Source organism: Tenrec ecaudatus, chromosome 11 (assembly GCF_050624435.1).
Source record: "Tenrec ecaudatus isolate mTenEca1 chromosome 11, mTenEca1.hap1, whole genome shotgun sequence".
In the NCBI taxonomy this organism is placed as follows: Eukaryota; Metazoa; Chordata; class Mammalia; order Afrosoricida; family Tenrecidae; genus Tenrec; species Tenrec ecaudatus.
The window spans coordinates 75965319-75980450 of record NC_134540.1 but is presented as its reverse complement, the minus strand read 5'-3'; the positions used below and the strand labels follow the sequence as shown (position 1 = coordinate 75980450).

At 43.6% G+C, this 15132-nt stretch overlaps 1 protein-coding gene across 1 annotated transcript in view; it reads right to left on the bottom strand.

Moving 5' to 3' along the window:
- Window positions 1–769: 769 nt before the first annotated feature.
- IL1RL2 (interleukin 1 receptor like 2) overlaps window positions 770–15132 on the bottom strand; it is a 56522-nt gene continuing 42159 nt past the window's right edge. Inside the window, exons 10-11 of the mRNA XM_075562681.1 lie at window positions 3771–3932; window positions 770–1143 (exon numbers count right to left, since the gene is read on the bottom strand). Of these exons, the coding sequence (XP_075418796.1) occupies window positions 770–1143; window positions 3771–3932 (536 nt within the window). The remainder of the gene's footprint in view (window positions 1144–3770; window positions 3933–15132) is intronic.

Below are 15132 nucleotides of genomic sequence, written 5' to 3'. Positions count from 1 at the left end.
TGCGTGTTATAAATCCCTGGTCAGAGCATGTGGGCTGACAACCAGCTCAAATCCAAAAACCAAGCTCACTGCCTCCCATGGGGTCAATGCTGACTCATCGGTCTAGCAGAGGGAGCACTGATTCACAGGTGAGAGCCACTGGCTTCCGCTGGAGTACAGGAAATGGCTTCTCTTCTAGGACATAAAATACATTTCACTTAAACAGGAAATAAAATGCGCTGGAATAATTTATTAATATTAAGACATTAGTAACACGCCTTTAAACACTTTTAAACAAAAAGACACTTCGAGACACATACTGGCAGGAGAGAAGCTTTTTGACTTTAACGCGGAGGATGAGGACCCAACAACAATCAATTCACCCACAGTGCTGAACCAGTACACAAGGGACCCCTGTGTCAATTCTGACTCATGACAACCCATGTGTGTCAGAGTAGAACTGTGCTCTGTAAGGTTTCCATGGCTGCGATCTTTTAGCAGCAGGCTGCCAGGCCTCTCTTCCATAGCACCACTGGATGGGTTTGTAGCACCAACATGCTGGTTAGTAGCCAAGCGCAAATGGAACCTGATACACTTGTGAAAGGTCTCATTTGTTTTTGGTTAAGTCAGAATCAACTTGACAGCCATGAATTGCACAAGCATCTAAGAGCAATCTTTGGGGACAGATAGCCCAAATGAAATGTATCTTTCTACAACTCTTAGGCCCCACATGGCGGTAAATCGGCCATCCCTGGAGAACAGACCCCCTGGTTGACCTCTTCTCCACTGTTCAGTTTTGAGACATGTGCCCTGAAGTTGTCCTGGAGGAAGATGAAGGAGACCTTGCCACGGGCATGTGATACCGCACTTTTTTCCAGAACTTGGTCTTTGCAGACTGAGATTCCTCCGTGAAGTTCCCAGTCCACTGGATGGCCCCGTGCTTCTGCCTGATGTACTTGATGGACTCTGGCATGTGTGTGTAGTCCTTGATTTTCTCCAGTTCAATCAGGATGACCTTCATTCCATCCTGGACGAGGGCTTGGTAGACTGTGATCTGTTCTTCTGAAGTGTTTTTTAAGAGACCGAAGCTCAGCGATTCAGGGGCCATAATGATGATCAACCTCCTACACAGCTTAATCATCTCATCGATGACACTGGCCACGGCTGAACAGAAAGAAAGGAAAGCTGATTCAGACGTACTCAGGATTACAGCAGCCTGGGTCTCAATAACAACCATCAGAAAGGGACACTGAGAAAAGACCGTGGACTTCACACATGATGTAGTCCGCAATGAATGAACCACAGTGTGAATGTGTCACCCCTCTGTGGAGGCTTCCTGACATTCCCCTACAGAATTAGGCTTCTGTCGTCACAGGTCAGATGTTATTATAGTTCACTGTTTCCATAGCCCTTTGACAAGCCCATCCCCTAGACCCACAAACTGTGAGCTGCTGGAAACAAAGATCTTATCATCAATAATTTTCTAGCCCCAGACTAGCTGAAGGTCTGGCATGTACACATTACATGATGAACATGCTTTTTAAAAAAAAGATTTAGACATTATAGAAAAAATATAGTTGGCTTGAATGTTGTGTTGATCTAATATTTTCCTCTTTTGTCTCATCTTTACATCTTGTCAAATTGGCATGTGTTATAGGACTCATTGCGAAACCATACAACATACCCAATGGTTGCTTTGGGAGGGAAGCAGAGAATACTTTACATGTCCAAGTATGCAGACTCTATTCTGCCTGTCATTCTGTAATGGGATATAAGGACAAACTAGCCTCCCCAAGAGTAGCTGACTTTTATGCTTCTAGTGCCTTGAATTGAGTCCCTCTGTGGCCCAAACGGCTAAGGCCCTCGATGAGTAACCAGAAAGGGCCTCCGGAAAAACAAGGGCTTTCAATTCTACTCCTGCAGAATCAACCACTGACCCCCCTATGGAGCACAGAGAGTTTGCCTCGGCCGCACATGGGAAGGCTGTGAGTCAGAAGGAAGCTGGCAACAGCTGGTTGGAGTGCCCAGCCTGGTGTCCAGCACATAGTAGGTACTCGATAAATATTTGGGTGAATCTGTAAGGGCTTGTCTACATGTTTATGACACATGCCACGTCAAATGTTCATGTCCTCATGGAAGAAGATTTAAAATTTGCAAAAGTATGGGGGCCTATGATATAGTGTGTCACTATTGATCCAACGGGTTTCCAAACATTCTACAGTGACCTGGAATAGGCATGGCTCTGCTAGAGAACAGGGAGACGATTGCAATCATGAAGGGTTTCTGTCTTGTTTGGATCCACAATCAATATTCATGGAAGCAGCAGTCAAGACAAGATCAAATGCGCATTGCCTTGGGTAAATCTGTGGCACAAGACTTTTTAGAGTGTTGAAAAGCAAAGATGTTACTTTGAGGACTAATGTGAGCCTGACTAAAGTGAGCCATAGTATTTTTATTCACCTCATATGCATGTGAAAGTTAAGCATTGAATAGCAAAGATGGAAATAGAATCCATGTTCGAATTGTGGTGCTGGAGAAAAATATTGAAAGTACCATGAACTGCCAAAAGGACAAACAAACCTATCTTGGAGGAAGTGCAGCCAGAATGCTCCTTAGAGGCAAGGATGGCAAGATTTCATCTTACACACTTTGGACATGTTGTCAGGAGAGACTAATCCCTGAAGAAGACATTATGTTGGACAAAGCCCAGGGAAGATGGACTGATACCATGACTGCATCAATGGGCTCAGGCATAGGAACGATTGTGAAGATGCTGTCACAGGACCAGATGTGATTTTGTTCTGTTGTGCATAGGATTGCTACGAGTCAGGGTTGACCCAATGGTACCTAAATACAACAACAATGTGCTCCAGCATAGGCCTAGTGGTCTTCTTCTGAAAGGGTAGAGGCTGAAAGATACTGCACAGCAACTGGACTGAGCAAGTAAAACCATGACAGCAACCTCTATTGCTATAAAGCAGTAATCTTGGCTTTCCTGTGCCTAATAAAGGGTGTTCAGTTTAGATATCATATGAGTCAACATGGATTCAAAGGCAGTGAGGTGTCTTTTTTTTAATTATTTGAGACATCAGTCATCTTGCCACATGGCTTTTAAAGCAAGCAGGTATAAAGGAACAAAGAAAATGCATGGGTTGAGTGTCTACTGTGTGTCAAGTCCCGCGATGGTCCTTTTGCAAGTTTACAGCATTTAATCCTCTCTCTCAGAGCAGGGAAGCATTCTTGTCCCCGTTTCCTAGATGAGACCACCATCCCCTGTTCAATGGGAGAAGCAAATAAAGAACCTCTCTTTTATTTGGATAGGAGAGGCTCAGATGGGATCGAGGTTTATAAAATCAGCTTGACACGTGAGTTAACTTCCATACTTAAGCCAACTGAAGTCACTCAGTCGTCAGTCCTCGTCACATGAGGGGAAATGACTGGTCACTTGGCTCCCGGCCAGCATTATATCACTGGCCTCCCATGCATGTGGATGGATTTAACATTGTTCTTTCTCCAAAAGCAGAGTTACATTGTCAGCCAGGAATTCTAGTCATCTTTGTGTTGCAAGAATGGGCATGAGGAAAGGAGCAACTTGGCCTAAGCACTTGGGGTTGGGGCTGGTGTAGCCAGAGAGGCTGTGGTCAGAGACTTCCTGTGGTTTCCAGGCGAGAGTATGCCAACACCCCCCCAGCCCCCCAACCCCGGCCCCACCGTGTGTAAGGAGAAGGGTGGGGAGAAGGCCTTTCCTTTTTAAATTCATTCACTGTTTTTATAGCTCACTTAAAGCATACCTTGTCCTGGAACTTCATCCCTCCCGAATATAAATAACTTATATCCGCACTGCCTCTCCAACACCTCTGGTAGGATTGTCAGCACCAGCATGTCCACGTCATGAAGCTGGCTTCCGTTCTGGGGCTTTGGGTATAAGACGTATGCATCATAGAGTTTCCCGTCTGAAACAGAAGTGAACAAACATATGGAATGTTCTTTTTCACTCAAGTATTTTACAGTAAAACAATGAAAACATGACTTGCCACCATTATGTCCTTTTAGACTGAGTTCTGAGACTTCAGAATGAAGTGCCAAGAATTTCCAAAACACGGAGTCTGGCTCTCACAGAAGGAAGTGGAGACTCTAAGTCTTGTATAAATTCTCCAAGGTCACACATTCCAAATTTCAACCTGAGTTTTGGACTAAGTAGTAGTTACATAATCTGCTGGCAATTTGGGACTTGAGAGAATTAAGAGTGAAGGGTGGAGTCTAACCTCTCAATCCGGTTATAGCCAATTACGCCTCTGTGTGGGCATGGCCTTCTCCTGAGGATTCTAGGAAATCCTGTATTTCCTCCTTAGAGGCAGGGAAGACACACTTGCACTTCTCTGCTCACTTCCTGGGAGACATCCGTGAGGAGAAGCCACAGGGACCTACCCTGATGGAGCCCTGGGAACTGGAGAAGCCACATGAGACCTTTGCTAGTGCTGAGATGCTTCCAACACCACTGGACCCAAAGACTTTCTACCTACTGGACTGTGATTGTCCTGCATTTGGCATCATTGCATGTGTTTTGTGAGTCTGAAGAGGACGGTATAGATTAGTATCGGACATATGGGCTCGTATCAGAATTATGGATCTGATCTGACTGCGCTGAGATGTTTTCTCAATATTCAACTGCTTTTGTATATAAACCTCTTTCTTATATACATAGGGGTATCTATGAATTTGTTTCTCTAGTCCACCCGGCCTGGCTGAACCAGGGAGCTGAGAGCAGGCAGGGATGTGCACCAAGGTTTCCCTTGGTGAATCCTAGTCAATGGCAGAAGTAGACCAATGAGGTGACGACTAACATCACAGATTTCCTTCTCGGGCCAGCGGTGAAGATTTCTGCTGGTTTCTTCTGGCTGAGATATAATCCATGCTGAAGGTTACACTCCTTGATATTCATTTAATAAGGGTTTTAAGTCCTGTTCCTGCTCAGCAAATAACATGTCGTCTGCATCTCGTCTGCATCTGGACCAAGCAGCCACAGCATGAGAAAAGATTGAAGTTGTCAAGGAGTTCCTTTCACTTGGGGTCACAAGCAGCAGCTACGGAAGCAGGGATTAAGAAGTGAAGGATCGCACTGCTTTGGGGAACCCTACTGCAGAAGCCCTCTGAAAAACACAGATACATTTGAAGACTAAAGTGCCCCCCATGCAAGCCATGGCGTTTTCAACTGTTGCATACGTGTGTGAAAGCGGGCCCATGAATAAGGAACACCGCAGAGGACGTGGTTTGCTTGAGTGATGATGCTAGCAAAGGCTACTAAATAGACCATGGACTTCCAGAAGAATGAGCATATCTGTCTTGAAAGAACTGCAAAAATGCCCCTTAGAAGCAAAGCTGGAGAGACTTCATTGCCTGTCATTTGGAAATACTGTCAGCAGGGACCCATCCCTGGAGAAGGACATCATTCTTGATGAAGTAGTGAAAAAGAGGAAGACTCTCAAAAGGATGAATGGACACCATGGCTTCGACAATGTGCAGGGTAAAGATCATCTAGAAGTGGGCAGGGTTTCATCCTGTTGTACATAGCAGTGTTATGAGTTCAAGCCAACATGAAGGCACCTGACGACGACACAGTATCGCCACTGAGTGAACCAAAACCTGAGCAGACTCCAGAAACCTGGTGCTCAACACTAAGCAAATGCAACAACCTACATCATCATCATGAGAATGAACAAGCCTTTATTGGCAGCTGCAAATGCTTGCCAGTGTAAAGATGAACAAGACACAACATCTAATTGGGCAGATCTGCCATGTACATTGGATTAATAAGACACACCAAGGTCACCGGGTGATGCCAACTGTTAGTGCTAGAATTCTAACCTAAAGGTCGGTGGTTTGAATGCACCCAGAAATGATATAAAAGAGTTGGTGATCTGCTGTATAATGATTACAGTCGAGTGGTTCGACTGTGTAAGACCTCGAGTCACCACAAGTTTGGCTCAACTCAGCAGCAACCAACAACCAACTAAGACAATAGTTAACTGGACACGATATACAGAGAGACGAAATCCTCTGTGATCTGGAGTTCTTGGAGTCAATACACAAAGGGTATGATACCGTGCCTGCGTTTGAAAAAGGGAGAAGAATTTAGGAAAACTGGAGCACTGAGGGTGGAAGGTGAACAGACCAGGTAAGGGAACAGCTTGAAATTGGCAAGCCCAGCCAGTGGTCTGGGCAGGGCCAGGATAGTCAAGACCAGAAAATTTTAGTGAGATAGAAGTCTGTGAATTAGGTTGACTGGGACAATGGGTCTCATAGCATAGAGCAGAACTGCCCCTGAGGCTTTCCGAGACTGTAACTCTTTACGAGTGGAATGCCTCCTCTTTTCTCCCTCAGAGCAGCTGGTGGTTTCCAATTGTTGATCCGTCCAATGTGTACGAGTTGCGGTGGCAGTTACATAATCTGTCAACTTGCAAAAGGGTGGAGTCTAGCCTATCGATCAAGTCCCAGCTTGATGACCTCATTTGTAGGCCATAAGGAGATAAATAGGTCACTGGAGGCCAGATACACACTCCTTACAAGACATTCCTCTTGAGGAGCTATGCTGATAGACCCAGAGCCCTGGAGCTGGAGTAGCCACATGGAGACACACACCAGTGTTGAGATGCTTCTACCACCACTGGATCCACAAGACTTTGCACCCACTGGATCCACAAGATTTTCCACCCACTGGCCTGTGATCTTCCTGCATTTGGCATCATTTCATGGCTGTGTGAGTCTGAAGAGGAATTTATGAACTAGTATGGACATATGGGGTTATATCGCACTTATGGACTTGATCTGGACTGGGCTGTGAGGTTTTCTTAATGTATGATTACTCTTTGATATAAAACATCTCCTACACACATATGAGACTCCCTGGATTTGTTTCTCGAGTCTAAGACAGTTGAAATGGATTGGAAAGCAGCGAGGACAATAAGTGACAGTGAAAGTCTCATTAAAAATGGGAAAACGCAGGGTCAAGGTGCTCAGAAAGTCAAAACCCAACTTAATGTGAACCTGAAAAGATAACCAACCCCTTCTATTTCTTCTATTAAACTTTTGGGGAAGAATTAAATTTTCCCAGTTAAAAAACAGTTTTTGTATTTATATTTTTGCTGCTTAATGGTCTCATTGATGCTTTATTTACCTCCTTACTAAACATATGGCTTCTTTACATCTAAGACCACATCAAATGCCCAGGTTACACCTTCCTCTGTCCCACACGCTGAATTTTGTGTCTCTCTTCTTTCAAACTGGTTCTTTTTTCCCCACCGGCTCAGATTTAGTTGGCCACATGACAGAACTCAAAAACATAACTATAAATCGCTAAATGCCTCTCAGGAGCCCTGGTGTAATGGTTATATTTGGGGCTGCTAACCTCAAGGTCAGGGATTCAAACCCCCATCTGCTCTGCAAGAGAAAGCAATCTTTCTCTTTCTGTGAACAGAGTCTTGGAACCCCCAGGGCAGACCTCCCCTGTGTGATAGGGTCACTATGGGTTTGAATGGACTTGCTGGCCGAGAGAAAAGTGTTCTCATTTTAGATCGTGTTCCATGCCCCGCCCCCCCCCCCCCCCCCCCGTGTTTAGGGGCCATCTGAGGGTACAGTGCTCCTTGCCATCCACACTCAGGGACAGCAAGGAGATGGTGTGTAGTGAGTCATGCCTTTCAAAAACTCAAAATGCAAAAATACCTTGAGTGATTTAGTTTGCTTAGTTTTTGTTCTTGACCAAGAATTTAAGATGGGGCATGACTTGCTAACTTGTTCTCGAAATGCAGTCAGCGTTCACCACTTTCAAATAAACAACTTATGGCTTACTAACCAATATAGCAAATGATCAAGCAGGAGATGTTTTTGCCTTCTGCGTCAGCTTGCTGATTACGAAGGGCCCTGTCAGCTGAACCACAGTCGGGGTACGTCCTCAGCCCTGCCTCCCCCAGCGAAGGAAGGAGGGCATAGTTCCCCCTTGGATTCAAAACATGGAAGCTGAGACCCAGCACGGTTGCATTGGGTCTCCCAGCTGGTATCAACACCTCCTGGATTCAAACTCAAGTCTTTTTTATCTGATTCCACTGCTTTCTTTGGTAGTAGAAATAAGAACTGAAAGCAAGAGGTGGGAAGAGCACTTTTCCCAAAGCATATCACTGGTTAATCCTGTGCATGATCCTCTGGGAGACTGTAATTTCCAAAAACAACCCCAACAATACTTGAGAACTTTGCCACTTCATCTCCCAAAGGGATTGATCTATTTCCCTTCCCCTTGGGTAAGTCTCTGTAGTCGCTTTGATAAATGGAATGGAATCTAAATTCGAGGGCTACGTGATAAACATATGGCTTTCATCTGGCTCTCATGCTCTTGAAACACCGCCTATTGGAAAACAGTGACCGTGCTGTGAAGTCCAAACTAGCACACACAGGGTCCACTAAGAGAGGCCCATGTAAAAGAACAGAGGCCAGCAGCCAGCAGCCGAAACCAAACTACTAGTCTTCCAGCTGTAGTCCCACACATCGTAGGGAAGAAAGAGACCAAGCCTACTGTCCACATTGCTGACTCACAGAATCTCTAAGTCAAATAAACTGTTGTCTTGTGCCACAAGATCTTCCAGGTAAGACACCATGTGGAAAGTGTGCCGTGCCCGTTCTGCCACACACACAGAAGGGCGAAGCGTGAAGCGAGTGCAACAGGGCAGCAGGGGGAGCAAAGTAACCAAGCCTCCGAGGAATCCTGAAAATAAACTGCTAGCTTGGGGTACAGGGCTTGGCACCTCATCAGACCAGACTGGAAAACACTCATAAGAGTCAGCAGGTAGACCTCAACTATCATTGTTGTTGTTGTCGTTGTTATTTTCTTTTGCTCTATGTCTATCTACATAAGATAAGCAGGCCACATGATACCAAGGGAAAAGTGGGGGACATGGGAGAGCAGGTAGAGGGAGCAGGTAGCCAACAAACTCAGGGATAAGGGAACAACGAGACCTAAAAAATTGATGATGATAAGGGCATATAATCCTGGTGGGGTGTGAACAAGTGCAATGTATCAGAGAGGAATCACTGAGAGCCGAATTGAGGATGAGCATGATAGTAGGACAAGAGGAAGTTGAAAGGAAATAGAGAAAAGAACTAGGAAGCAAAAGCTATTCATAGAGGTATAGCTATAGGCATATATATGTAAATATATTAATTTATAATGAAAAGTATAGAGGTCAATGTACATATATTTATAGGTAAATATAGTATATGTAAAAAGTAGATGGATTTTTTGGCCTCTACTTAAGGCCTCTCTAAACATCAGAACACTTTGTTCTAATAGCCTGGCACTCTTCAATACTCACCTTCCTGAAACGCTTGCTGAAGACAAAATGAGTGCAGAAGCAAATGTGGTAAAGAAAGCAGAAGGTGCCCAGCTATCAAAAGATTTAGTGTCTGGGTCTTAAAGGCTTGAAGTTAAACAAGCAGACATCTAAAGCCCACATGGAAGAAGCACACCAGCCTGTGCGATCATGAGGTGTCGATGGGATCAGTTATCAGGTATCAAAAGATCCAAAACAAACAATTATTTTGATGTGAAAGAGAGGGGTTGGAGTGGAGACCCAAAGCCCATCTGTAGACAACTGGACATCCCCCCACAGAAGGGTTACAAGGAAGGGATTAATCAACCAGGGTTTCATCACCGATGAAGCACATGATTCCTCTATTTCCTGAATGCATCCTCCCACCTCACCCACCACTACCATGACCCACTTGTACCTTACAAATCCATCTAGACCTGAGTACACATCTTCTCACATGGAATTCAGGACAGATAAAACCCTCAGGAATAGTAGTGGGAATAGTGATATTATGAGGGCAGGGAGATGTTGGGGGTGGGCAAAGGGGCGAAAGTAGGACCCCACTATCAGGTTAGATATATAGCTCACCACCCCCACCCTCAGAGGGACGGATAACAAAAATGTGGGTGAAGGGAAAAAACGGACAGTGTAAGACACGAAATAATAATAATATATAACTGATTAAGGAGTCAAGAGGGTGAGAGAATAGGGTAGGGATGGGGGAAAAGAGGAGCTGATACCAAGGACTCCAGTAGAGAGAAAATGTTTTGGAAATATATGTACAAGTATTAATACAATTGAATGAAGGATCATTATAAGATTTGTAAGAGCCCCCCAATAAAATGATTAATCAAAAAAAAAAGAGAGAGAGCGAAAGATCTCCCAGGTAACTTGTTTCTCCATAACTGGAACAGCAACTGAAGAAAGTACTAACAGAAACAGATAATAATGGCAGCCTCTTTTACACCTACTGGATCGTGCACGGTCCACACAGTAGAACCACTATGGCCTGGTTAAGGAAGCCCGTGGCCTTGGGGGCAGACACTCATAGCCCACTTGTATATCATTCTAAGTTGATAGTTTTCTGAGGTAACAGTTCTAGCCAAGCTTCTTTCTTGAGCTAAAGAGTCAACCCTGCCTCCAATACTAAAGCATTGGCATCTACCTAATTAGCTGTTAGCAACAACAAAAAAGTGGTTGCATTCCATGGAGTTGATGACTCACAGTGACCCTGTGTGATGGAGTCAAACAGCCCACAGTGTTTCCAAAGCTGTGATCTTTCTTTATAGAAATAGATTGCTCGGTCTTTATCCCACTGAGCCACTTGGTGGGTTTGAACCGCCAACCTTTCTAGGTTAATAAGTGATTGCGTACCCACTGCACCACAGGGCTCCTTAATGAAATGATTGGAAGTGATATGCCTACATTAGAATCTATGAATGTTGAGTTCCAGATGAGTCACTCATTTCCCTCAAGATGGCTAAGTTGTGTCCTGGATCCATGGCAAATGCAGACAAAATCATCGTGGCTTCCACATGGGTGCTGGTGGCCTGGTTTCTTCATCCTAACACGCTATAAAGAACCTCTGGGGAAAGCTTTGAGAGCTGGAACCCAACTAGACTTCCTCATTTGTCTGGTGCTCACAAGTGCTTTGCCTCTGGCAGGTTATTTGTGTGACTTGGGCATGAGGAAGTTTTGCTATTTTTCGGCTTGTTCGTAAGTGGAAGTTGTTTGAATTCTTCATCTCTGACAGGCCTCTCTACCAAAGCTATTCCAGAGATGCCTACTTTCACAGGCTTTGCTGCATAAATAAAGTCACATTTAAAAAGCATACTACAACCTTTTAAGGTGAATACTCTCCACAAATTTTCCTTTAAAAAAATCACTCCAGGAAAAGCCATGCTCTTTAATGAGCAGCAGAACGTGTTTGGCAAAAAGTGTACAACAATGTGACCATTGCCTTTGCTTTAGCTTCTAAATATAAATTATTTTAATATTTTATAATGTATAATTATATGTAAAATTATGTATATATGTATTATATGTATACATTTATATTATATGTATTTAATATGTATATAATATTACATATTATTATGTATATAATACATAATATAATATATAATATATGTAAAATTTTATATATTTATTATTATATATTATTAATATATAATAATAAAATTAAATATATATTATATATTTATATATATTATATACATAATATATAATATGTACAATATATACATAATATATATGTAATATTATATACATATTAATAATATTATATGTATAATATTATATGTATTATATACATATATGTGTATACATTTTTACATATATGATATGTAAAATATTATAATGTATAATATTTTAATTATATGATGTATAATTATCTCTATCCCAGGCTATATTTTACCATTTGACCCTTCATTTCCCTTTGCCTTCTTCACTGTACCTGTTGATTATATTTTTTTAATCATTCTGCCTCTAATGTATGTTCTGCAAGTTTCCTCACACCTATGTGAAATACAGTGAACAGAAACTGACAGTGGCCATTGAGTCCATTCCTACTCACGGTGGCCCCATGTGTGTTGGAGCAGAATTATGTTCTAGAGGGTTTCCAATGACTGCCTTTTCAAAAGCAGATTGCCAGGCCTTTCTGCTGAGGCACCTCTGAGTGAACTTAAACACCCACCTGTTGGTTAAATGCCAAGTGCCTTTGCCATTTGCACCAGCCAGGTACTCTGGCATCAGATGAGGTGCACACAGAAATCTCTTCGGTAGATGTGTAAACTTGTGCTCCTATTTCTGTACACACCTGAACACCCAGCAAGGTAATTCTAAAAATCACGGGTGGTTAATAGAAAATCAACAGAAACAGAACCTACTGACTTTACCCCGACCTGCCAGGGACTCAATAATACTTGAGTTCTGGACACCTAGCTATTAATATAATAGTGTGAAGGATCCCTGGTGGAACACTGAGTTAAGCATAGGGCTGCTACCCCAAAGTCCGGCGGTTACAACCTGCCAGCTGCTCTCAGGAAGAAAGATGAAGCCATCAACTTTAACAAACATTGACAGCCTTGGCAACCCAACAGGGTAGCTCTACTCCATAGTCTGTCCATCCATCCGTTCGTCCGTTGGTCCGTCAAGGGTTGCCACGAGTTGAAATCGACAGGAAGACAGTGGTGCGTTTCATCAACGCACTTGGGAAGCTTGACTAGTTGGTGTAAATGAGACGGCTTATCATAAGGCTTATCTCGCACCTCCTCATTTGTGTTTGCCATCTATTACTCAGTAGGTGTACATGCAGCCCAGAAAACAGCCTACAGGGAAACCAAGCTGTGGAGACTGCCCAGCAATAACCTCAGGGTCTCATCATGAGGGCACCAACCCCCAGAGGAAGCTGGCAGCTCAGTAGCACCCCAAGACTGAGCGGGAGAGTATAAGCACACAGACTGGTAAACCGAAGTAGAAAAGAAAGAAAAATACCAAAGTTCCCATCTCCAATCCTCAGCCCTCTGCTTCTGACTTTGGGCTGCCTCCTGTCTGGGCGGTGGGTGGGGCCCTCTGACTCGGCTCCTGGCCTCCACTCCCCCTGCACAGGATGAATCACCATCCTCTTCAGTCTTTCAGCCAACCATGACTTTACCCTCATGATTCGGCAGTTTCAACTCATGCTGGGCGTACACCACCACCAAGTCACCGCTGTTGTCACAGGTCCTCAGAGTCACGGGTCCTCAGAGTCACGGTAAATCAGTGGAGAGAGAAGCTACCAAAAGTTGCTCTCCAGCGACTCAGCCCTGTACTAGTCAAAAACTGCCAGCAGAGGAGCTGATATCAGGAGCTCAAGAAGAAAGAAAATGTGCTGTAACGAATGGTGGCAGCAATTGTACAAGTAGGCTAAGTCTGACTGAATGATGGATTATTATAATATCTATAAGCGATGATTAAAAAACAGCCATCAGTCAAACCAGGCACATCACTGGGTCAGAAGAAATAAGTGGCAATGGACCAAATCTTTTTTTCCTCAAAAAAAAGCAAAGCTCATGTCTGTTGAGTCAATTCTGACACCTGGTCAAACCCGACACCAGGCTGTAATCTTTGTGCAACCAGATCACCAGGACTTCCTTTTGCAACACCATTGGCTGGGCATGAACCACCAACCTTTAGGTTTGTAGTATAGTGCACACTGCTTTTACTCGGGTTGGTAGTTGAGCGCACACTGTGTTGTCAGGTTCGTAGCTGAGGGCACACTGTTTGTGTGCACACTGTTTGAATGCACGGTTTGAGTTTCGGTGCCCACTGTTTGAACCACTGGGATTAAGCCAGGCACAGCCTGTTTGCAGAGACATGAGTGAGCCTCAGAAGTACACAGAACTGCCTCTGCGGCTTCTGGCATCACCATTGCTCAGGATACAAGAAATAAAATATCTCAAATTTAACTATTTTCCACTGTGTTGGTTGGGGTTCCCTAAAGAACCAAAACCAGTGACACTGATATGTGTCAGTATATAAAAAAGAGATTTAAATCAATAAATGACTCACACGGTTATAGAAGGGGTAAATCCAGTCTGGATCAACTCTATGAGTCAGATGTAAGCTGAAGGCTTCTCCTGACTTCTGAAGATGCAAGGGCTGATGAATAAGAAGCAGGAACATGAGCAGGACTAGCACAGGCTGGTGGATGCTGAACTGAACAAATCCGAAAGAGGCCAAATGAATTCAAGGTCACTATCTGAGTTGTCCAAATCCAACAATAGAAGTCTACTAGCAATCACATGCTGTCAATTCTTACTAAGAGGAGACAACACCCGAGGGAAACCTTCCTCAATCATACAGAGGCTGTGACCAGATTAAGGAGGTCTATTTTCCCCACAGCTGCTTGGCTGCTTCCCAGAAAATCCCATCATGGAGTTGACCCACATTACATTAAATCATCTTATGGACGAGTCCTGGCCCACTGGGGTAGTTACATAATCTGTTGTCAATTTGAAAGGATTAGGAGTGAAAGGGTGGAGTTTAGTCTGACGCTGGGGTCGCAGCTTGATGACCTCATTTGGAGGCGATAAAGAGATAAATAACTTGTTGGAGGCAGACACATGCTCACTCCCTGCAAGACAGTGCAGCTGACAAGACACATGGAGACAGGTTGATGGCAGCCAGAGCCTCAGAGCTGGAGAAGCCGCATGGAGACCCCGGCCAGAGCTGAGATGCTTACACTGCCCCTGGATCCACAAGACTTCCCACCCACTGGTCTGTGATCTTCATGCATTCAGAGTCATTGCATGTTTTTCGCGAGTCTGAAGAGAAATTGATACATTGGTATCAGAAATATGGGCTAATATTGGACTTATGGACTTGATCTAGATTGCCGGAATGTTTTCTCAATATGCAATTGCTCTTGTATATAAAGCTCTTTCTTATACACATGGATGTCTATGAATTTGTTTCCCTAGTCTTCCCAGACTAACACACCCACCCAAGTTGACCTAAAACCTACTCTCACAGCCACCTTAGAGACAATTTATCTGGAAGTTGCATTTAATATGCAACAGCAAGATTTATATGATTGAATTATATTCATCAAAAATGACGAAAGCATATCTTTGTATGTCATTCAAAAACTGCCAATTTTAAATTCTGAAATTTAAAGAAAAAGTCCACATTTGGACATTTATGTTTTACAAAGCAAGTGAACAATAACTCTTACAGTGATTTTGCATGCAGAGAAGGAGTTTAATGTAAGCACTGTTGTTGTTTATATTAAATACTCATAAAACTTGCTTGGGCA